The sequence below is a fragment of the Pithys albifrons genome, chromosome 1 (assembly GCF_047495875.1).
Source record: "Pithys albifrons albifrons isolate INPA30051 chromosome 1, PitAlb_v1, whole genome shotgun sequence".
Lineage (NCBI taxonomy): Eukaryota > Metazoa > Chordata > Aves > Passeriformes > Thamnophilidae > Pithys > Pithys albifrons.
In genome coordinates this window covers 24,177,106-24,202,479 of record NC_092458.1, presented here as the reverse complement: position 1 = coordinate 24,202,479, position 25,374 = coordinate 24,177,106, and the positions used below count along the sequence as shown (strand labels likewise).

At 42.2% G+C, this 25,374-nt stretch overlaps 1 protein-coding gene across 7 annotated transcripts in view; it reads right to left on the bottom strand.

The window, feature by feature from the left end:
• CRACDL (CRACD like) overlaps positions 1-25,374 on the bottom strand; it is a 67,825-nt gene that overhangs the window by 22,563 nt on the left and 19,888 nt on the right. For 2 of the 7 annotated variants that reach the window (XM_071582028.1, XM_071582076.1), the window contains exons 1-6: positions 22,647-22,904; positions 22,501-22,564; positions 4,927-5,003; positions 3,806-3,971; positions 608-743; positions 91-255 (exon numbers count right to left, since the gene is read on the bottom strand). In XM_071582028.1, the coding sequence (XP_071438129.1) occupies positions 91-255; positions 608-743; positions 3,806-3,971; positions 4,927-4,993 (534 nt within the window). In that variant the 5' untranslated portion in view covers positions 4,994-5,003; positions 22,501-22,564; positions 22,647-22,904. Of the gene's footprint in view, positions 1-90; positions 256-607; positions 744-3,805; positions 3,972-4,926; positions 5,004-11,050; positions 11,107-16,628; positions 16,656-22,500; positions 22,565-22,646; positions 22,905-25,374 lie in introns of those variants that run through there. The other 5 variants (XM_071582039.1, XM_071582047.1, XM_071582066.1 and 2 more) reach the window with 5 other exon arrangements.

Below are 25,374 nucleotides of genomic sequence, written 5' to 3'. Positions count from 1 at the left end.
TATAGCAAACCAAATAATTTATTCTGCCTTCCACACACAGGTAAAACACGTCATTGAACCTTGATTTTTGTCAACACTGGAACTACTCACTCTTGTCCTCGTGCCTGAGTTTAGGCTTTCATGGAGCAAAGACATTTCTGGAGGGCTTCTGGGTAATCCATCATCTTCAGAACTGGTCCCAGCATCCTCTGTTCGCTTTGCATGAAGTCCAAACGGAGGTGGAGGCCCCAATTTCATGGTAGGCTGGAGTTTCAGCTTCAGGGTGGCATAAAATACATTAGCATATGATAGTGATGGAGGTTTCCCCAGAACATTTTTTAGCTCAGGTCAATGAGTTACCATTATTTTAACTTCACAACTGAATAACCCAGAGCATAGGATATCTGACTTTCAGTGTTCTCTTAGGGAGCCAAACAATTTATCCATTTTTGAGCTATCATTTAATAGACCCAAGTTATGATACTGCTGTCTAATTAACAAATGTAACATTTAATGCAACCTGCAAAACAGATATTACATACTAATCTAATATTCAAATATTAACCCAAACAAATCAAGTGTAGAAAGACATTCCACCTCTTACATTTGAAAACGTTGTGTAAATTACCTGTAAAGCTCTAATCCGATCAGAAATGTTTTCTTGAGAAAACACTCTTACTGGCCTTGCAGGCTCTTGCCCAGTCTCAAGGATGAAAATGCTATCATGTGACAAAGCTCTGCTTCCCATAATGCCTTTATGTGTCCTAGAATAATATAACAAATGAGTGAATATATACAGACTTTTTTGCCAGTTCTCTTAACTGAGGTAGTCTGTTGAATGTGGAGGGGGGACAGGTGTGCACAGCATATATCACAAACAAGATTCCAGACTTCGCCGTGAACACAATTCAGTCATTTAAGCTAAGCTAAGTAATACCTTTAAAATCAAACAAACATTTACAAATGCTGTTATCTGTCACATTAACAAATTGAATCAAGGTTAAAAAGATGGTTTAACCCAAGAAACTGAGACTCATCTTATGGGAAAAGCTACTGCCCCTTGGCTAAAAGCCAGCAGCCGGGTGGTGTGACAATGCCACAGGCAACCCCAGGTGCAAAACGAAGGAGTTCATGTACCTGAGATGGACTAACTTCCTGCTAATGTAAGAACATGTCCTGCAAATGACTGGCCATGATCACAGGAAGAGTAAGTACATTTTACTATCTAAATGTGGTACAGTGTTTAATGTCTCTGTGCCATACAGATCATTAGCAAAAAAATTTCAGGCAATGTAGTTCTGACATGGAATCATTTGCATAAATCCTTACATGATGCTTACAAACTGCTGTGCTTTATACCAAGATCCCCACGATTTTCTCTTACGAGCATGTGTGACACTCTCTGTGGCCCAATGAGAGGAAGTGAGAGATGCTTTTGTGGGCAGCTTCTCTCATATTCTGTTTCCTACTTTTGATACATGCATTGTGTAACTTCTTTTGCAAATGGTGCATGTGGGATACGAGCACCTTGTTTCCTTGTGGGAACGGTACAGGAGAGCCACAGACAGACAGCTAAGAGGTCCCTTGTGCTCATTTTCCTTAGCTTAGTTCACAGCCTAACTAAGCAGGGACCAAAAATGCGTGCACACAAAACACACCTTCTTTTAAGTTTTTTAAATAAGGGAGCTATGAAATGGCAAATGGGAATGCAGAATACAGAACTTCTTGGGTTCATGTAACTGTCAAGTTAATTGAACAGACCTTCTTTTAAAAAAACCCAAACAAGTGTATATTTTTGAATCTTAGATACTGTCATGGGGACATTCAGGACAAATATAAACAAACATAGCAGAAAGTAACATTTTCCTCATAACAGCTGCTATAAATATGTTTGATGAAACAATAGGAGGAAAAAATTGATCTGGATTCTTGCTGCAGAAGGAAGGAAAGCCTCCTACTTGTGTTTAATGCATTAGAGACAGAAGTAGAACATTTTTTTCTAAAAGAAAAGGTGATTTCCACAATGTATCCAAGGTCAGACAGATCTAATAGCAATTTGCAAAGTGCCAGTCAGGGCTGTGATGGCTGCCCAATGCACCAACATTTCCCAAGGACTGTGACGGCAGCCAGATAAGCAGTGCTGTGGCATGTGCCCATTTATCCTGGCATGCCATCCTCATTTTCTCTTTTTAGCAGATGCATCCCACTCAGATGCATAATGGAGGTACCCGAGGTGTCTCCTCAGATTGTAAGTGTTCAAACTAATTTTCCTTCCTTTCAAAGAATCTCCTGGTCTTTGTCCGTCTAAACAAATATTAGGAAACAATAATGTAACAACCCTTCAAGTCAGGGCACAGGGATATGGGCGAAACAGCCAAAGATTGTACCCACTTAGATACAACCTCGTTGCGTTGTGCATGGGGGAAAGAAAAACTCACCATCCATGTCTATTAAATATGTTGTCAAAGAACAACACAACAGACCACCTGGTGCTGCCAGAACTCCTGAGAATTCAAGATGGACTAACATGACTGTTGCCAAGGCCACGAAAGCAAAACAACCCCAAACAACAAAACAATGAAAAAAATCCTAAACCAAACCAAACTACCTTAAAAAATTAATTGTTAATAATTTCTTTTGGTTGTTTGGCGCTTCCTGGTGGCCACATCGTATAATGTTTTAAATGGCCAGGATGGTTTTTCTTTCCTGTCCCTGGACATAGCAGCATCTCTCACTTGAGGACCAGAAGGCTTGTTCTGAAAGGTAAAACATCCACCAGTGCAAGGCCTTACTTTTTAGGCAACCAAGGAGAATACATTTGAACTTTAGACTGGGTTTCTTATGGTTACCTTTCATAATGGGTAACATTCATGCCTGAATGAAGACAGGATTTTCAGAGGCAGATACACAGGCTGGGATTCATTTGGTGTAACTTCAAATGTTAAACCACAGGTATTTGGTCACCCTGGTTCCTGTTTCCATTCCGTGGGGAGATATTGGCACTTCTACAGCCTATTTCACACACAAGGTTAATACAAGCTTTCTAAGTAATGTTCACTTCTCTCTGATGATTATAAAAGGCTGTTGACTAATAATCCCTGTCCATGGCAGAGAGTTTGGAACTAGAGGATCTTTAAAGTTCCCTTCCAACTCAAACTATTCTATGAATCTATGGGTGTATAACTCAGATACAGACATTTATCCTTTGGTCAAATGAATCCCATGTACACAGGGGAAACAAAGGCTTCAGAGGCCCTGGCTCCTGCTGATTTTACCCTGAGATTAGCTCTGTTGGTTAAAACTTGGTTGTAATAATGCCAAGGTCATGGGTTCAATCCCCTGTGTGGGCCATTGACTTAAGAGTTGGACTCAATGATCCTTGTGGGTCCCTTCCAACTCAGAAAAGTCTGTGATTCTGTGATTTCATTTGCAGTCATCCCCTTACTCCTCCCTTGCCTTCAAAACCTGGCATAAATGGTTTAAATTTCTTTTAAAATCTTTAGGAGCTACATTTTAGGAGCAAAAGACAATCCTGGTAGGATATAGGCTGAGTATCCAATTCATTTTTGAAAATGGGAATTACACTCTTTTGAAATCATAACCCAAGGCTTATTTATGATTAAATGAAAGCCTTTTTAGTTAATATTTCTTGCTCCAGCCTACCCAATTACCTTCCGATTTGTCTTGCATCAGCCATTTTAATTTGTACTTTCCTGGGGAAAGCTCAGCATTCTGCAAGAGGAGGAGGCAATTTTGGGGTGTCTTTAATCTAGAACCATTGTAGCAGTTCTGAGTAGCAGTTTGTTTACAGAGTCCAAAGACTTACTCAAGTTCATCTTCAGAATCATCATGAACGTGCATGTCATGAGAGGCCACAACATCACTTGTTGACTGGCACAACTTCAGACCGCTGCTTGCAGAAGACGATGTCTCTTTTCTTTTCTTTTTAACAAAAAACTTTTTGAACGATTTGAACTTTGATTTTTTCTTTCCTGAGTAAAGAAACATAAATAGGATGCAACAAGCAGCACCTGCAAATTTTTGAAAAATAATAATTCCTTTATGATTTTTTTACACATGTGGATTTTTTTCCTGGAAAATGTAATACAGTTCACTCTTGTATTAATGTCTTTTAACTATACTGTTAGCATGAAATTAATATTATCCTGGAGAATGGATTGCAATGTTTAGGAGACGAATCATTTCTAATAGAGTTTCTACTTGCCTCTTGAGGTAATTAAACTGTGAAGGAAAAATTTGATTTTAACAGCCTGGGAAACAGAAAAGAAATTACAACTTGGGAACCCACTGCCTTTGTTCAGCAAGCTAGATAGTGATGATAAGGACAGTGCTACCAAAACCAATTTAAATGTAGAAAAGGCATACCTAGGTGAATGTACAGTGTTGGGAAGCTAATGCTATGAAAATGTTGATTTTATAATACATCCCAGAATATTCTGAATGCTAATTACAAGATTCAATGGATCACAAAGTATTAAACTAGAAATCAAGAAATAACCTTGAAAAGCAGTTCTAGTCTGCTCAGTGAGGAAAGGCCTGAATTAGGATCAGTTGCAAGCTCTGTGAAGGAAACTATTTAAAATTAAATCAGTGTTGTGATTAAGACTCTTTAATAACTTGTGCTTGTCCTGTATAAGTTGACATGACAGAACTGTGAGGCATCCCTTCAGCATTTCACTTACTCTTGGATGTTGTTGGGTAAAAAAGGTCACAAGATGCTACAAAAATCTGATTTCAAGCTTCTAAAAATGTCAAACCCTCCCCAACCCCAAAACACCCCCCCCCCAAACAGCGCTTGGAAACAGTAGAAGAGCAAGTCAGAATGCATTCCCTAAAAAACCAGATTTATGCCTATGTTATAGCTAAAGCATTGAAGCTCAAGAAATCACAGCACTTTCCATGCACTGGGGAAGGGCACAATTCTACCTGAGTTCTCCTCTCCATCTCCTTCAATCTCTCGCATCTTAGGGTCCATTATCCTTGACGAACTCATGTGACAGTCACTAAAAGAGGTGGGAAAAGGGTTAGTCATATCAACAAAATAAAGTGCTTCACTATATATGTTTATATATACATTCATACAAGTTACTAAAATATAAAAATATATGTGAATTATGTGTATGCTTACATACATGTCTAAATATGTATGTGTATAAATAAATATGCATAAAATATAAAAATATCCCATGTGATGCTTATTAGGCTAAGGTGTAATACATTCCAGGGACTATTTCCACTTTCAGGAGACAATGGGGCATGACAGTTTAGTTGACCAACTAGTCCCTCCTGTCTGAAAACTGAGTTTGGTGAATTCTCAAGGGCTTCTAAAATCATACATCAGAGAAGGTGGGCTACTTTGTTTCTCCCTTTCTGAGCCTATTTAGGAGCACAGACAAAATGACAATTACAGCATTTGGGTAAGATCACAAGTAACAACAGTGAAGAACCCCACATACTTTTCCTTTATTTACAACCAATCTGAAGTATGCTACAGATTGTAGTTTTCCTTCTTTTTTAAGCAACTCGTGAAAAGATAATGACTCTTTCTAATATTTTGCTTGTATAGACGACACAAAATAGACGTTAAGACAAGCCAATTAATTTCCTTATTTTCTTCTTTCCTCTGCTTTTTGAAAGTAAAAAAAAATTTTCAAAATTGAACATGTCCCAAGTCTGAAGACAGTTTATCTGTAATTCAAATTGCATTTCCAGAGCAGTAGTCTGTTCGTGCTCTTTTTTCTTCATCTGAAGACCATGATTTCATAGTCAGGTTCATAAATTCAAAGAGTTAGTGAAATGGAAATGAAACATTTATTACTCCATTCTAAAACACAATGAACCATCAGCAGCCACTTGAGCTGGGCTGGGACAAATGCCTGCACAACAGCCACAGCAAAGGCCTCAGTGCTGCCCAGAGGCTCTGGGGCTTCTGTGCCAGCTGGACCCACACCTTGGTTGTAAAACATCCTCTGTCACCACCCACTGGGAAATCAAATCAGAATTAAACACACGCGGGAGGGTGAGCAACTTTTGGTTGGAGACGTTGGGAGAATTAATAAGGAACCAACCACAGGAAAAACTAGACATGGACAAGGGTAGTGAGGCACTGGATCAGGTTGCCCAGAGAAGCTGTGATATCCCACCCCTGGAAGTGTTCAAGGTCATGCTGGATGGGGCTTTGAGCAACCTGGTCTAGTGAATGTGTCCTTCCCATGGCAGTAGAGTTGGAACTAGGTGGATTTAAGGTCTATTTCAACACAAATCATTCTGTAATTCCAGGATACCTTTATTTTAAAGTAAATGCCCACTGGGAGGTGACAGATAAATACATATTGTGGGCTGCAGCATATCTAGTCAATTATTAAACAGGGTGTCTCAGATTCATGTTGTCACATTGCAGTAGTAATGGCAGGAATGTAAATCAACACCTTTAAAGCTTCACCTGTCATATGCATGCCCTGTAGCATCTATAAGCTACACACATCCGAAGTGGTATCCTACAGTCTCTCTATAAATTATAAATGACATAACTCACATCCCCATCTGTGGCCCACTAGCACAGCCCCACTGCATCCAGATGCACTCAGGTGAGGGTGTATTATTTTTTTATCCAAATGTTTGTATGCCATACTTCACTATTTCTCAATAGCAAAGCCACTTGGGGGAAAAATACCCACACAATGAAAATGTTAGCTTGAAACATGCTGGCAAGTATGAACATGTTCCCTCTGCCAAAATTAAAACACATAGTATACTATATTTCAGACAAATCACTATTGTGTTGCTCTGCCATCCCATCTCAAATCTTGGCAGCCAAATTTCGACTGAATAAAACCAATTAAAAAGTTAGCTCCACCATAATGTGTGAGAAAATTTGTGTGGCTGATTTGTGTCATCAGAGGTCACAAAGAATGTTTCTACTGGATGCCCCAAACATTTAGGGACACTAATATTTGGCCAGGGGTGCAATGTACATCTCCCTATGAAGAGGAAACAGGACACCAAACCCTGATGAGCTCTCTCCTTGCCAGCCATGCACCTTGAAGCAAGATTCTCACTCCCTTTCTGTCCTCATGCAGTAATTCCTCATGTCTGCCACATTTTTGCTGTTTTCTAACAATATTTTAAGAATTAGTGAATCTTTCCAAAAAACACTCAAGACCCAAGGAAGGCAGTGCTTTTGGGCATATCCCTTGTGAAGGCACAGAGATGGAGCTTGTGAGGAGTGAGGTGCTGGCCCATGTCGTGCAATTTGCTAAATTACTCACATAGAACTTGTTTAGCAGAACGTGCATCAGGAGCTAAATTTGCTGAAGCCTTAGGCTGCAAGCTGGGAATTTTCACCTGGAGGTATTGAACTTTATCTTGTCAAGTAAAAGAAGCTCATAGGGCCAGGTCAAGCCAGAAGATACGGAAGCTACTTTAACAGAAACTGCAGCTTTAGAGAGAAAAAATGCTCTGCCTAGAGACAGTCAAAGGACCCAATAGATAAGAGGAAGACTCCAGACCCTAATGTTACTTCTGATCCGAACTGTTGCATGAAGGGTGAGGAATTTGGATTGTAAGGGTATAATTGCCATGGGGTTTCTGGGTTTGAGGTTCCCCCTTTGGAGTTACCCAGATCAAGCTGTAGCTGCATTAATAAAAATGTACTTTTGCAGAGAAATCTGCTTCTCAGCTTATCAATTCAGCAAAAACCTAGAGTAAAACCCTACTATGAAGGCTGCCACGTGTAGTTTTCATAAGTCTGGCAATGCAGTCATACTCCAGGCAACCACCATCAGATCCTCTCATCTCCAAGTGTCCAACTTGGGCCTCACCTGGGAATTTGGGGATAGGAGGCATCAACCAGTGAGTATGAAAATTCTGCTACTAAATTTTAGGTGTTCTGGGTCCAGGTGGGTTTGAGTCCCACTTTGGAATCATGCTAAGAGAAGTATGGGTGGCCTTATCCTCATCAGGTGCACAGCATTTGCATACAATTATGGGGAACATACCCAGGGTAGAGTAGGGGATGCCCTCAAGCAAAGCACAAGAAAACTGAAGGAAAATAGATATCACTTCAGGTCTACCAAAAAAATGAGCAATAACATTGCGTAAGGAAGACTGGCCAGCACTTTGAGAGGCTGGGAATGGCCCACGAAGGACCCTTTGAATTTAAAAAGGTGGCTATGCTCCAGGAAATCTTTGAAAATTAAAAACTGCAGCAAATAGATTATTGGTATGTATGGCATAATTGGGCATCTGACCACCATGAAGAAGAGGCTAGAAAATGAGTATGAAAGCCTTGAGGAAGAACTTTAGCTGCAGCAATTGAGAGTAATTTAACCAAGGTGCCTGCAGAGCCAGTGTCAGCACCACCCTATACCCCTCCCTCTGTATTGCTTTGCTGTACCCAATGCTTTTGCTGGGCTTTATCCTGTGGAGTCTACTGTTATCCTTAAGTCTCTCACAGTGCAGCCAGCAGCGGTGGGGTGTACGTTTTTGTGTGAAATGTTCCTCTTGAGCTCAGGTGTTACATGTATACACCCATCCCCCCTGGCATCCTGGGGATTTGGTTATGTGGGAAAATCAAATGCCTAGGTTAAGGGAAGATGCAGGTTGATGTGCACCATTTTTTATATTATTTGTTCTGGATGTGAATCATCCTGGGCCAATGTTGGCCTGTTGCTGAGGCAGTTGTTCCATCCACATGAGCAAGTTAAGACATCTGATAACAACATGAAGTTGACCATATTGCAGGATATGCTCAGACTTCTGACCTCAGGTTGATGCTGGTTGGGATTGTAATAATCGGACAGAGATAACTGCCAAACAGTGTTTGGAGATCTGATAAATGTGATTAGAGCTCATGAGGAGACGAGTATATTGAACTAAAGTACAGCAATGTAGACAGAGGGCAGAACACTCAGCGACTACTGGGAAAGATTGTAACAGGTTTCGTTGAGGTACAGGGGAATGACTGTCCAGAATTTTAATTATATATTATTATTTACTATAACAAAATACAGCAGCAAGTGTATTTGTGCTTTTGACATCTGAAACTTCTAAGCATCATATGCCAGGCTGACAAAGAGAAAATGAGAAAGGTATTACCAGGAGGTTCTACACTTGTACAATAGGTAAATGATTCGTTACTTGCTAGCAAGACACATGCAGATTGTTTGAAAAATACTGTTTCTCCATATACTTGTTTAGCAGGTCATCCAGGGATTTCTTTGTTCAAGGGCCCTCTTGGGAAATGCCCAGCTCAGGCAGTAGCACTGTTAAATAAAATGTACTTTTATAGAGGAGTCTGTCTTTCTGCTTATTGATTCAGAGGAAACCCAGTCGAACCCAATTATGGTGGCTGACCTGCATAATCTCCACACCACCAGGTCCCACTACCACTGCTGGAGTCATCCCTAGACAGATCCCCTAGATCTGGCTGGTTCACTGTGGGAGAGCTGCTGGAGAGACCCAGGCTATGTGCAGGGAGAAAGGTTGTCCAGGTAAGATAACTTTGGAGGGAAGCAGAAAGCAACTTATGGTGTGGTTCAGTGGCACCCAGGGTGCAGGAGACAACACTTGGCACAAGTACCAGTGGCCTCTGCCTTCTGCACAGGAGCCCAGAGATTGATATTCCTAGGAAGGGGTTGGGTGTGACTCTCCCAGGCAGTCACTGTGTTGTGCAAACACACACTATGACAAGGACAGCAAGGCATGGGCACCCGCCCCGTACCAAGGGTGAGGGAGCAGTTTTGTGGCTGTTATTACCAAGGGGAGGTTTGTGGCTCCTTAACCTGAGGATGGCAGCAGGGGCAATCAGCAGGCAGTAGAGGGGACTGGAAGAAGCATCTGGTGGGTAATGTGCTGGTGGTCAGGTTTTCAGAAATATCCTCCAAAGTAAAAAAATTCATTTTTAGCAAACCTTGGTTTTAAGCAAATACTGAAGCTGAGACTTATTCACTCACTAGAGTGTTTTGCCAAGTGAGGGTTTCCACTGGAGCAATACCCCAACACAGTGTAAAGAGATACTGGCCCCCACTGAGCATCCAGCAGCTCCCAGAGATCCTTTTGCAATGTTCTGCAACAGGTGCTGCCTGACTTAGCATCTTACCAAACCTAGCTGTAGACAATCACATTAATTTCTACCTTAAAATTTACAATGGCATTTTTATTAGCATAGGGGAAAGCTGGTTTTCCTTTTAAATACATCCTTTGCTGAACACTGTTAGAAAAACATTGGTTTTCACCTGCTCAATACCCATCATGAGAAGATAACACTATTTCTGTTCCCAAATAGATAAACTCAGAGAACTGTTCTATCTTCTTTTTCCCTTCAGTATAATGTATTTTAACACTATCTTTAGGCAGGTTTTTTATCTTTCAAGCTTTTTGCTCAACGTCTGTAACAAACTCTCCAGTATTAATACATTCATCATAGGGAAGATTTGATTAAAACATGATACTTAAGAGGAGAAAGAAAAAAGCCCAGAGTGCAGAATTTCCCTTAGTAGGATGTAACTGCTTGGCATTTCCTTGATGTAAACAGAGATTTAACTTTTTCCTCTGGAGGTAAATTTTTTTCTTCCTCAGAGCTTTGTTTATAATCTATGATGGCCTACAAATTTAATAGCTGTGCAATGAAATAACTGACAAAATCCAGCAGCATTGAAGCAGCACCATTGGGATGGGTGGTATTCACTGTGCACTTATGCCTGGATCCAGAGGCTTGGCTGCACAGCAGGACTGCCGAGCTTCCTCATTTCCAGTTTCCCTTAGGATTTACTGAAGTCCATCCACCACTTAATTAAATCATCCTGTGATCTGAAAACTCAGCAGGATTCATGTCCTAGAGAAGCAGCCTGCATCACTTCTCCCCTGTTAGCAAGGGCAAAATGTACCACCCTGCTGGCAGTGCATCCTTTTCCTCCTTTCCCCTTTTCCACCCCCCACATTGTATGTGGATTTTTTCACAAAGGAATACTAGAGGTACCTTGTTTATCAATTTATTATGAGATTTTATAAGCTAAAAAGGCCTGACAATGAATTGATAAATATTACCCACTTGTAACAGTATTTTTTGCTATATTGGACTTCTCCCAGCAGAGACTTTACTTTCCTTCTTCCTTCCCAGGTCCTTCCTAGATAAGCTGCGATACAAGAAATACAGCTGAGACTATGTCACTGCAGTAAATAGAGATGGAATATAACAGCAAAATTGGCTTTTATTCCCCTTCCTATCCCTTCCAAGTGCAGTACACTTCACAGTGTGTATCCAAAAAAATCACAGCTGAACCAAACAACAGCAATTTACACCTTTCATTTCTGTGTTTTATAAGAATATTCATTTTCTAGTAGACAAAGAAATGCAAGGAGTTAAAAAATCTGATGTTAGGGAAATTATTTCACATGAGAAGACCTGCTCTTTTCTCTCTCCAGTATCATGATACATACTAAAATTTCATTTGATATTACACAGAGTTGGGGAGAAAAAAAGAAGCAAGGATTCTGGGAACATAAAAAACCCCCAAATATTCGAGAGACTCTTCTGGTTGAAATACTAACCAAACCCAAAACATCCTAAATACCAGGGACAAAGACTGAGGCAGGTTTTTCTCACCCTCCCCCTCTCTGAGGGCTCAGACTTGAAATGAAGTCACCATTCAGGGGCCACACAGCCCCTTCTCCTGTCACTTGGAGTGCAGAAAAAGGACAGCTCCAAGTCTTCAGAGGGAGCAAGCCCAGGGTGCCCTCTATGATCCCCTCCCAGCTCCAGGCACATCAGTAGTGCTTTCACAACTCTGAAGATGCTCCAGCTGTTCAGCATGTGCATTGGCAAGACCAACATCCGAATGCAGCCCCGGGACACCATGTCTTGGGTTCAAAAGCATGTTGTGCTCACCTGCCTCCCAAGCAAAGGTTTATCCCTGCAGCTGGGGGAGACCTTGTGCTGAAAACATTGCACAATGGGGTGTGGTAGAAGGAAGTGCAGGAGAGCAGACAGGTATTCACACAGTACAAGAAACCCTACTGTGTTCAACATGCCTCTCTGCTCAGACCTTCTCCTCCTAATAGAGATCCCAGCATCAACCCCTCCTTTCAAGCTCTCAAGCAACCTTCAGTGCTCCCAAGAGATAATGCTTGAAGGCCTAGCCTAAACTAAATCTCTCACAGTGTGCTCAATTATAAAATCCTTTCCCAAAGTCATCCATCATCCTGAGCTCATGTGACTAAGACAAACCTCTCCTCTCTATCCCCACTTCTGCAACAGGAGGTCTAGGAAGCAGAGTGAAGTGCTATCCCAGAGCTAGCACAGCACTTATGAGCCCAAGTATTAGAGTGTCCACATGACTGAGATGCAGGTTGAGAATCCAATTAGTTTGTATAAACACATCCAAAAAGCTCACAAAAAGGACAGGAGAATTTGCTAACAACTGCAACCCCATTTCCAAAGCCATACATCTTCCTGCTCCAAACCTTTCTTTATGTCAAAGGAGTTTCGCTTTTTATTTTTCATTCTTCCTCCAATTTTTAAAACAAGTGAACAAATGCACCTGAGTGCATGCTTACATACACACAACCATCCTCAGAGCTTGATTCAAAGTCCCAGCACTGTGACTGAAGCATCACCCTGCCATTCTACCATATGTCAGCATCTATATAGGATCTGTATTTATTCTAGCTGTATTCCCATCCTTTCTGGATTATTAAAAATAATTTACCTAGAGAAGACATTTTCTGGGAAAACTGCATTGTTTTCCACTACAAAAATCTATATAAAATATCAAAAATAAACTTCATGCCAAACCAAAAACACCCTTTCACTTTTTGTATATGACCATGACTTTTGTTTTCAAAGTTGGGCAATCACCTCCTTCAATTTTGTTCAAATGATGTGAATCAGTAAGCAAAAAGTAATACTTTGCAAAGTCTCTGACTTCATGTGCTCTCTGCTTGTTTTAATAATTTAATGCAGATGCTGTTAGCACCTGCTTGTTTATGCTGACTGATGGACATGGGGACATCATCTTCAAAAGGTGGTATTTTCACAAATGGTTTGCTCTCTAAATGGCACTTTCCTGTCCATCTTTTATCTGTCTCACACCGAAGCTGGTACACCTTCCCTATCTTTTCTTATCTGCATTATTGGCTAATAAAATTTTTTATTTCTTTGCTTGTGGCTAACATTTTTCTCCAGCTCATGCTACCCTTGTAGCATACTCTCACGTTAAAGGAATATTTGCATATTGCACAACCAGTTTGGTGTGGTGAGAGCCTGTGTGCCACTCCTTGTGCTCAGAGCAAGGCTGGCTGCACACAGTTTTGCTGCCAAAATCCTCTCCATGGCTGCATGGGTCCCAGGCCAACATCCAGGGGAAAGCACCAAGCCTGAACACAAAGTCAAGGTCTTTCTCTTTTAAAACTGCTGTTCAGGGATCCTCCAATCCTCCTACTGTCAGAATTAATAGAGCTAGCTGAGATTGATTTGCCCTTTCCCTCAGAAATGGCTAACAAAAGTTAGTTCCACCAGCACAAAATCTCTTGCAATCCTGTTCCTTGTGTCGGAGTTTGCTATTCCTCCACACCCAGCACTGGTGGAGGTGGAGAAATACAAAGCTCTGGCACACGGACCGTACATATAACTACTGACACACTACTGCCCCTTTGCACCAGCCCTTTCCTTTGCAGCACTTGCATCTACACCTCATATCCCTGTTGCTTACAGTGAAAACATAGAATTACAGAATCATGGAATCAATTGGGTTGGAAAAGACCTCCAAGATCATCAAGTCCAACCCTTGGTCCAGCTCCAGTCCCTTTACTAGATCATGGCACTCAGTGCCACGTCCAATCGCAGTTTAAAAACCTCCAGGGAAGGGGAATCCACCACCTCTCTGGGCAGGCCATTTCAATGCCTGATTACTCTCTCTGGAAAGAATTTTTTTCTGATCTCCAACTTAAATTTCCCCTGGCAGAGCTTGAGCCCGTGCCCCCTTGTCCTATTGCTGAGTGCCTGGGAGAAGAGACCAACCCCCACCTGGCTAGAACTTCCCTTTAGGTACTTATAGAGAGTGATGAGGTGGTGCTGGATATCCCTGTGACCACTGAGAGAAGAGACATCACGGGATGTCAAGTAATAATATAACTCCCAAAAGGAAGATCAGAAGGGAGAGACAGAATAGAGTTTGCTGCAAGGGCTGTGCATCTGAGCCTTTGTGCCAGCAGGGGAAGGCCTGCCATGAACAGCATGTGAGGCTTTATGGGCTACAAAAGGATAAATGGAAGATGTAGTAGGTGCATCTACCCAAGCCTTTCAGTTGGGCTTTCTGGGTATTCAGTTGTTTTCACATCCTTCTTTCATTGCTCTTGGGCAAGGTGTGTTTTCCTTTGCCTCACCAGCCCAAACTCCTCTCTGGTGCACTTGCCTGTTATTCCAAGGGCTGTGCAGATTCTCCTGTCGGATACTCACCAGCCCTTCTGCCATGCCCCTGCCAACAGCACATTCCTTTCTCTATTACAAGCATGGTGCATTTCCAAAAGATGGGGGATGGAAGTCTTGCTTTTCTGGGGTTTTTTCCCCCAAAAGAATTAATAGTCCTTCCATCCCCCAGCATTTCTGAGAGAAGTGAGAAACACTCCATAAAATAAACTTTCCTCCCAAGCAGCTTTTGAAGAGTGAGCTTTTTTTTTTTTTTAAACAGTGCATTGCTGCAGAACATGCAGGAATAAGAGGTCAGGAGGCACAACTAGGATTACCCAGTCTGATGTCCTGCATAGTGCAGGGAATAAACTGTTCCCCTAGAAGGGTGAAGGGAACTTTTCTTCCCTGATAGGACTCAGCAACTTGAGGGTATACACCTTGACAAAGGCCATATTTTGTTAATGGGAAAAACCTTAACTTGCATACTTTCTTTAAACAAATGAAAAAAACCAACAAACCAAAAACAAAGCAAAGCAAACAACCATATAAAAGAATTAGAGGAAGGGGGGCAGGAGGTGGAGTTTTCATTGGCAAATAATAAAGCAAACTCATGTGAAATGTCTTATTCCTATGCAGTAACCCTTTCCTTCTTGCTTTCAGTTCTTTATTTTTTGTGATTTAATAAAGGGGCTAGGAGACCTATTCTACCAACATGGTAAGTGTTATTATTAAGACTTGTTAAAGCAAAAAAGCCACATTGGCTCTCCTTCTTCCTCAGCATGCAGGGGTAACAAAGGCATAGCTGTTTTACACAAAGGCACAAGACCTCCCCCAGCTAGCTCCTTACCAGAAATCTTTTGCTATATTTAGGAGCACAAACAGCTCAACATACTACCAGAGTTTTAGGTTTGTACCAGCCATCTTTACTGACAGAAGCACAATCTGTGTTTTTAACTTAAATAATTTTGAGTGTTTACATAGAGTACTTTGGTTAATAATGTTCTGAAGAATTTCACAGTTTCTGTATAACAGCAGGCTAACGTCACTCAGAGTCAAGGGTCAGGGAAGTATTAAAAATGCACTGTGCCTCTCCCTGAAAAGCAATAAAATATAAAGCAAAATGTCTTGCTTTAGTTAGAAAAAAATTACATTCGATTCTACATGTCACAATTGCAATTACTGTTCAATTCAGAATTGGGAACATTCCTGAAGCTATTTCACAAAAATAATTATACCAGGTCTTTTGGTATTCAGAATGAGTAGGAATATCAACATTCTAACAAAGGTCTCAGTGCCTTTAAATTCAAGAAAATATAACAGGGCTTTTACTGAGCCCTCTTTGCTTTTTGGAACCACAAATACAGTAAATTGTCTATTCACCTATGTCAACACACACTTGCTTTGTGGTAAAGAAAGAGTAAGACTTCCCTGGAACCACAGCAAGCCCTGAGCGAGGGCGCACTGACACCTGCTGCCCTGGTAATTAGCCCAATGTAAGGGTGTTCTTGTGCAGTGCAAAGGTTAATGGGAGTTTAAGATGCAGCAAGTGTTTAGCAGTACCCAGAATGAGATCCCTGCTCAGCTTTATCTGCTATTCTGAAGACAACTCAGTGGGCCAAGTTAACCAGACAAGGAAGTCAATTGCTAACAACTAGGGCAGAACTTGGCCCAATTTTCACAGGTCCACCATGAGTGGTATAGTCAACAGTGCCATTTCAACACTTTTAAGTTTCTTTGTTTTAAAAAGTCTTGTTCATTTGAACACAGAATATAGTTAAATCCCAGGCCTCTTCCCAAATATTTTGCTGTTAGCGTGATGAAAATTAAAGTCTGGTTTGGGCAAAATTGAACAAGAAGGAAAGTGAAGGAAATAAAGAGACTAAGTTGGGCTTTACCAGCTTCCCTGGGAATTCCTATGCTGGAAGGATGAAATAATTATTTCGATCATCTATGAACCATGTGTGTAATAGCTTTAATACTGGATATTTAAAGTAGAGGAGGGGAGGAAAAAAAAGAAAGAAAGTAGGAAATGCAAAGATAATTAAATATTTCTGAGAGAAGCCTGAGCCCTTCCAGGCAGAGATACACCAGCCTAGCTAGAACATAAGCAGGTTGATTTCCAGGAGCTGCTCACGAAAGGTGTCATCAGGGACCCTCAATCCTCAGCTTTACCGCGTTTCAGCCCACACCATTCTGCTGAACCAGCTGCAGTCGTGCTAACCTGGAGTCACCTCGGATGCAGGGATAACAAGAAGCCATGTCTTCAGCCCAAGGACCAGTGCACCCTCCTGGGTCATCCTAGCACAAAGGAGCAGCAAGGATGGAGTAGGATCCAACTGAAGCCATGGGATGGCAGCAGGACGTGGAGGGGAAAGGGAGCCTCATCCCCTGCATTCCCTGTGTAGGCTGCAGACTCTGAGGCCAGCTTCCTCCCCAGCATCCACACCGTCCCTCCAAGAGGCACAGCTGCTGTCAGCGCAATCTCAATCCTCTGAAATTTCCCCCGGCAACAGCACTCACATATTTCAGCAATAACTGCTACCTTGTAAACACATTCCACATTCCTGTTGCATTAAACCCCACAGGTCAAATGCAAAGCTGAACAGCCTCTTGTCTAACTGTTGTACAAGGCTTGCTCTGAGGCAGTACATGCTGCAGGCTCTTGTTTGGAAAGGACCTTCTTTAGTCTCTTTTGACCCTTCCTAATTCAGGCCCTCTCAGCTTTCAACCAACAATCATTTTCTTGAGCCCTGATAGCAGACAGATGAGCCAGGGGCTCCTTTATTACTTTATCCATCAGAGTAATATTTGGATCACTTCCAGAAAAAGGAGCATGAGATTTTTAACACAAGGTCACAGTAATATATGACTACCTTGGGTTTCAGGTAGGAATCCAGTTAATCCAGACAGTCTTTGTAACCCAAGTAATTTCCTACATGAACAGACTGGAAAGGTTGCTTTCTGTTCACATCACAACAAACATCATGGCTGAGTCCCTTCATTGTTATGTGGAACCTTCCTCCATACTCTATAAGAAATACAGTCAGGATTCCGCAAATGTTAGAGCCCTAACCTTTTGTCATTTACTCCCTCATAACATGTACTTGCAAACTTTTAATTCTTACCATCCATTCAAGACATATTTGTTATTTTGTGTTTGAAAGAGAAAAGATACTTTTTTGTAGCTCTTCTCTCCTCACAGACTTGCAGGTTTGTGCTCCAAACCACACTCAGTGCTCCAAAGCAAGGATACAAGCAAATGGAAGTAACTGCCACTTGCTCAGATTCTTTTTCCTTTGCTCCTTTTCTGCAGCAATAATCTCAGCAAATATAGTCTCTGGAGAGTCATTCTGCATGTAAACCCTCCAGCTGTCACTCCAAAATTACAGCCTTTTGGAAGCCAAAATCCTGAATGCACCTTTAATAGTTTTTACTGCCACATTGACAGAAACCCAGAGCCAAGTCTCCAGTGCACCCTACATCACCTGCACAACCCCACTCATTTCCTCCTACTGGGAAATAGAAAGCAGATTAGGGTTGGAAGGAACCCTTGGAGATCACCTGGTCCAACCCCCACCCAGCAAGGCAGGGTCACCTAGAGCAGGAGACACAGGAACACATCCAGGTGGGTTTGGAATGACTCCAGAGAGGGAGGCTCCAAGACCACCCTGGGCAGCCTCTTCCACTGCTTTGCCACTCCCAATGCAAAGAAGTTCTTCCTCATGTTGAGGTGAATGTTTTAGCTTATGGCCATTGCTCTTTGTCCTGTCACTGGGCACCACCAAAAGGAGTCTGGCATCATCCTCTTGGCCCTGACACTATGTGTTAGTGAGATCTCCTCGCAGTCTTTTCTTCTCTAGACTAAACAAGCCCAGCTGCCGCAGTCTCTCCTCGTAAGAGGGATTAAAAATTTTTCCTGATGCTCTTCAGGCAGCATCTCTCAGAGCAGGGACCGGAGTGAGTCCATCATGCAGAGGCAGCGCTCAGCTCCAGGCCTGTCTCCTAGTCCAGCTCTGCTGGAGCCAATGGCACAGACTGAAGTGCCCTCTCTGGTCTAGGGCACAGCTCCCCAAGGCACCCTCTGGCATAGTGGAAGTCATGAGGCAAAGGGAACTTGATCACACCACCTGGGTCTCCCTGGAAGGGGTTCCATAGACCACTAGTAGGGAAGACAGTGGGAGAAATGCCTCCCTTTTCCCATATCAACACTGGCCCTCTGTCTTCTTCTCACTTTTGCCACTGGGACAGAAGTTCTCCCTATCCTCTGACCTGAGAAGCATTTTCCTCATGAAACCTCTCACTGGTTTAAGATCTGTGGCTGAAAGCTCTCATGTGCACATTTGTCCCTATCTGCACCTACCTCTAGACAACAGAGAGAGGAAGACACTTCAGGAATTAATAAGTCTAAATCACTTTACTCCAAGGAGACACCCCTGTGCAGAGGGTATTTCTTCCTTTCTCCCCCTTCTAAACATAATTTTCCAATTCCTGTATAACCTTTGGGGCTTGGCATGTGGGGTAGGATGGTGGGGATGGGAATGTAGAGCCATTTGGAGACTCATCCCACTTGTCCCCAGGCTCCCTTTTTGAACATACCATAATGTTTTACTTCAATTCTCAAAAGCCCGATGAGATGCAGGTTATTAATTCATGACTATGACAAGATTATTATGGTTAATTTAACATGTGCAGGCACTTAACTAACTACTGTTGGGAAATATTTGTCATTCATTCAAAACTTTCCTGCCTGTAATTTGGCAGATATAGTGCAAGTGTGCAGCAGAAATCTAGCATGACATAAAGAGCACTCATCTGCCATCACCTTTACATGTGACTGTATAATACTGGAGCTCTGCCTGATTTAAATAAGCACAACAAAACATACTGCAGCATTCATAAATTAAATGGCATTGGCACTGAAACACTAGAAAGAGCTCAGACGTAGGAAGAGGAACAGAGAAGGACACAAGCTCCTCACGGGGAGTGAAAGGGACACCATTGGCGGAGAGGGTGGCAAAGCAGTATTTCTGATCAAAGCTCAGAATGCAAAGCTGTGCAAACAAAAGCTGCTTGTTTGGGCTTTCCTCCTATCTCCTGTGGGTCGCCGTGATTCCTACCAAGGCAGGTGGTGCAGAGTAAAACCAGTGAACAGGTTTCCTTCAGGAGCAACCTGTCTCTCAGACATGGCAAAGACCTCCAGAGTCATTCCTCCACTCCTGAGAAAGGAACTTCCTGCATCAAACTGCTGTGTTTTATTTGCTTTCCCAGGGAGGAAGGTGAAAAATCTGTGTGTACGGAGTTAGTTACAGCAACAAATGAAAAATCATGTCTAAAGTAAACAGCCTCATGGCACCTTTAAAGGATCCCAGCATTTCTTGGCCTTTTCTGATCCCATGGGCAGGTCCAAAGTTAGTGATGAATCATTTTGCCCACAAAGGATCTTTAGCTCTGTGTTTTTGCAAGATCTGTGACTATTAGATGCATCCCACCTATCAGCCCCTTCCAGGGCAAGGACTCCATGCATGGCCTGGACTTCTTCAGTTCCCTCATATGATAAAGTCTCCTGAGGAATGGTATGTTTTGGTACACTTACATCTTTGAGCTTCATACAGGTGTTTCAGGGTAAAACTTGGGAAGATAGTACCAGGGGGAATTTCCTGAGCATTGAGTCCTCTGTTGCTGCTGGCAAACACTTCATATCCCTTCACAGGCTGATTAAAGTCTGATTTTGAAAACTATTCAAATGCTATTCCAGAACTTTGTATCTCTGATGGTTAGAAATTCCCAGACTAAATGACCAGTCTATACCTCCTTATTTGTGTGCCATCACAAGACTTTCCTTAAAGCAGCTTTTCTCTTCTGCAACAGGCATTCAGAGAAGATGGCCATCTCCCCTTTCAGCCTTCATCTGCAAAGCCGAAGAAGCTATGGCACCTTAATTTCCTCACAGAGTAATTTCCTCTCTATTGCCCTGGCCATTTCACTAACCCTTCTTTGCATCCATCCCACTCCAAGCTCACCCCTTCTGGCAGCCAGAACTGGACACTGGACCCCAGGCAGCCTCAATAGGTAGTTGACACAAAAGTCACTCCTGGGCTTGAGCTCCCCAGCTCCTAGTTAAGCTTGCACATGTTGGCAGACAGGCAGAAAGGAAAGTATTCACCTGCCTCCTCTAGCCTGCTCTCTACTGCAGAGTCCAAGGGCATGTTTGAGCTATTTACTAACAAGACACACTGTTCCTTGCAAGGACAATGTTCCAATAACCTCCCCAGAATTGGCTCTTTCCAACCTCCAGCCACCCAGATGCTGATGCTGGCTGCCAGTGCCAGACTACAGGACCCATTCCAGATTCTTTTCAATCCCCAAAGTGCCAACATACGCTCCCTTGGCTGGATTTGCAAGGGCCCAGACACCTGTGTATCTGCAGAGTGTCTCCGGTGTAGGTGTATCGGGAAAATATTTAGCTTTTTACATGCAGTTGGCAAACATACTAGCTCAAGATTGAGGAAATTCTGACCTTCTCTGCTTAGGAGCCCCCTTCCTTTTAACATTTTTAAAAATATTTGTGAGTCACAGCAAGGGGTATGGAATGATATGTCTCATGGAGCTCCCAGCTCTGGCAGAAGAGCATTACCAAGAGGACACTCTCAGGCTTTGTGAACAGAGGAAAGATCAAGAAGTGCTGGGTGAGTTAATCTCTTATGTCCCACACTATCCTATAAAGGTGCTGTTTTACTAAAACAGCTAGATCAAAGCTACTAAAGAGGTTTCTGCTGTTCACTGTCTCCTGAAAGCTGTTGACCTTGAGACTGAAACAATTAAATGAAATGTGAAGCACCTCCTCAAACAGATATTTTTCTTCTCTGTCCTACATCACCTAACCACACAGCAGTATGAAGTTACACACTTGAGAGAGCTTTTTGTAACAAAGAACATTCTGAACTGCACAAAGATACTGTCCTGATACTTGTTTTCCCTCTCTTCTTAAGTAGACTAATAATCTGTGAGTCCTAGGAATGAATGTATGAGCTCTCCCATATGCATTGCCCATATGTGTAATAGAGACAAAAAGTCTGGGATACTAGATTGGACATGCACACTTTGAAAAGCAGCTGCTATATCAGGTATGCAACGTGAGACTCTGGGAATCGTTTTTCTGCATATTAAATGTGGAAAATATCAATTGAAACTGCACTTGGTTCGTCTGAAGAAATCGGCTTCTGAATGCCTTAGAGTCAGCACTCAAATTAACAGGTTCATATTAGAGATAATTAAAATATATTGCTTAAAAATAATCTGCTCTTTTATATCTGTATTCAGAATTCCCCACTACAACCTGCTGTGCATTAAACCTGTAAGCATGCTTGCAGTGTGCATGTCCTGGGGATGTGCAGCCAGGTCTGTGGCTGAAGTCAGTGGGCAGGCCTTTGCTCAAGTTAATTGGAGCTGTACCAAATCATATCACTGAAGAGCTGGAACCTACTGCTTACAGACTCCTGAAAAAGGCATGTTAAACAGCTTTTATGCACCTGGAGACATTAATTTCCATGCTTTTCAAAATATGAAAACTGTATTTTCTTGGAGGAGTGGTCCTTCACAAAGCTATCACACCAGCCCTGTGCCAGCATGAGATACAAATATACTCTGGTTTAATTCCCACCACCTCTGTGAGTAGAGAAGAGGAGATCCAAAAAAAAATTGTCTTCCTTGTGCTGTAAGTATTTTTCTTAGAATGGCACATCCCTTTAATTTATACATTTGACAAAGGGCTTCTACTTGTAATCTATCAAAGGAAAACAAAAAGCAGTAACAAATCCCATTGTGTTACCAACTGAGGCAATGATTGCCGACCTCTGCAAACAATACATAATTAGAGGAACTTGCTGTGTTGCATTTTGTAAACCTTCCACAAGGAGTGAGTTGCATCGAGAGCTTGGCAACCGGTAACTCTTGATCACTTAAAGATTTTTCATTAGCCAATTCTACAATAAATTAACTAGAGAAGTTTAAAGGTTGCCTTCAACAATTTATAAACACCCCCCACAAGGAACTGGGGAAGAGAGTTCATCTTTCCACTTAACTTTTTTACTTACCTTCCGATGAAACTTTAATTAGTACAAAGGCAGGTCAATACTCCCAGAACCGAATGTTGTGCACCTGCGTAACCAAGAAACACATTTCACCTGTCGGAAAACCACCTTTAAAGCAACTCAGATATAAACTTTCTTCAGCTGCTTACCTGAGAAAGTTCCTGTTTGCCAGATTCCACGTACCACAAAAGGCTACTGCTGTTTCAAAAGGGATCTGTCACCTTGCCAGACATTTAAGTGGTAGTAAATCCAGCAGAGGCACTTTCAAGATTGCACGGAGAATTCTGAAAGTCTCAATTCAGTTCGACTTGGACAGTGCACCCTACGTGTCATCAGTTACCCAGCACGGGGCTCCTCTGCCTGCCTGAGCATGAGTTATTAGCACTGCCCTGATCCTTTCACCAAGTGATCCCTGTATCTAACGCGAAAGGAGTCGGTCAGGGGAGAAAGCACCAGTATCCCCCAGTTGCTAGGAAACAAGCAGGGAGATCCTGACCTGAATTCTTAGTGGAGGCTGATGTTGCTCAGGAAGCCTAGCTAGGTCCTTTCTGGAAACGAAGGGTCATGCCAAAAAGTTCCCTCCTGGCTTTGCAAAGGCCACAACATAACATCACCCAGGACAAAGGGACAGCAGCTGAGCTATTTTTATGACAAAAAAGCACCTGCTCTGGAAATAGGAGCACATGTGAAAATAGAGGGTGAGTTTTCTGCTCCTCAAGCCAATGAAACAAAGTTTATAACACTAAAATGGTATCTTTCTATTTCAAATCTGGTCATTAGATAAAGGGGAAGAAACCACCTATCATGCACGCAACCTCAACACTAACAAACACAATGACAGAATTTTAAGCATATGAAAATAAAAAAATAAAGGCTGTCCCAGACATGTATGTCAAGAATCATAACATAGAAAACTGAAGAGAAGCAGAACAGGGAAGTTAATGAGGACACAAGAACTCTGCATTTTCTGACCATGTAAATATTTTAAGTTACTGACATGGCATTGTATTAATTACTCTATTTAGCTTGCAAACTCCTTAGGATAGATTTTCAAAAAGACAAAAGTAAGAGCTGAGCTAGACCTGAATTGCCTCTGGGTCCCTTGGATGGGGTATACCTGACCCTACTCATCCTGTACAGTGGAAGGAAATAGTGCCTCCTCAGATGCAGCACAACACAACTGTTGAAGACCAAATTATTTGGAAAAAACGCCTGTTTGCTTTCTACTGGCTCCAAGGAACATCTTGGCAAAAACTGCATGAAAGTAATGCTGTGAACACCACGCGTGGCACAGCTCCCACAGGCTGGAGCAGCCTGTGAGGCCAGGAGAGCTGAGGGGTATCAGTGCAGAAACAAATCTTTTCCTTCCAGACGGCTGCTTCCACATCGCATCTGGGCACATTCTCACATGTGAGCAGCTCCCTCCTTGCTCAAGGAGGTTCTGCCAGTCCCAAACAGGAATATCTCTGAGGACATGCAGCTCAGCCAGGGCAGTAAATCCTCTATCATCTTTGTAGCGCACACTCTCTGCATGAGAGATTTGCAGTGGATACACCTACCCCTCAGCTACCACATGGGCAAAAGCTCTGTTAAAGAGGAGCCTCAGGCACAGGAGGATGGCCTGTCATCTCTAGAGAAGTCCAGCTGTGACCCTAAAAGGGAATGACTCCACAATAACCTTTTATCTGGTAGAAACAAAGCAATGCTTTAATGGAAGGGAAACGCACACAAGTGTCTCTGCAGAGTGCCAGCCCAGCTCAGCTGGACAACGGCACACCTAATGCTTACTCCTAATGCATGCAGTGTTTACCCATAGAGGGCTATCCTTTCGGTATAGCCAGGTTCAGTGCGTTCAGCACAGGATTCAGGTCAGGAAACAGTCTCTTAGCTATGCTTGAAATATTTCCCTCCCCCATAAATGTCCATATTTATCCAGGGAATCAGTCTATCCCTGCAGCAATTATAGCTGCCCAAAAGCAGATGAGCATTAAGGTGCTTCAAGTACCTTGCTGAACAAGTGCCAAACCCCATCACATTGATAGGAAAATTACAGTTCTTTTGTTCATTTCCCTTCTCTCATTTTATTGCAGAGACAGGAAGAGCTCAGTGTTAAGTCCTATCCCAAAAGCACTTAAATTTCCAGACAAAATAGTTACAGATGTCATGACCTGAATTCAGCAAAGCTGAATTAATTCAGGCTTTAAATAGAGGCACAACAAAAAAATCCCAAACAAAAATGTATAGCTAACCAAGAGACATTGGGAGGAAACAAACTTTAAACAGAGGCACAACAAAAAATCCCAAACAAAAATGTATAGGTAACCAAGAGACATTGGGAGGAAACAAACGGAAAAATTAAGATATTAAATATATACTCACCTGCTTCTAAAGAAAAACTGATCACGTAACAACACTGAGTGCAAATCGAGAATCCTAGCTCTGAGAAGTGCTACTGATTTTTAAGCAGTGCAGATATTCTGAAACAATTTTCTGATGAAAGGCCATCTTACAGATACCATCACCAGAAGGCATAACAATGCAGAGAATCTATTCACAGAAATATTTGCATTTTAGATAGTGCTAGATTAATTTTTTTACTATAGATTCCGCTTCTTGGCACTTCAGTGAATCTCTTCCTACAAATTCTTCCAAATCACCCTAATGTTCAGCAATGCAACAAGCTGACACTAAACAGCAGAAATCAGAGAAAAATACTTCTGGATTTTTCTGAATAAAGACTGAAGGGCATTTGTGAGGATTGGAAAGAGAGCCGTGGGAGATACTTTGTGAAGATGATAATGCTTCAGGTAGGTGAGAGAATCCAGTGATCTCCTGGCAAATATTTGGCTTAGCTGCTGTAGGGCCATTGATTTAAAC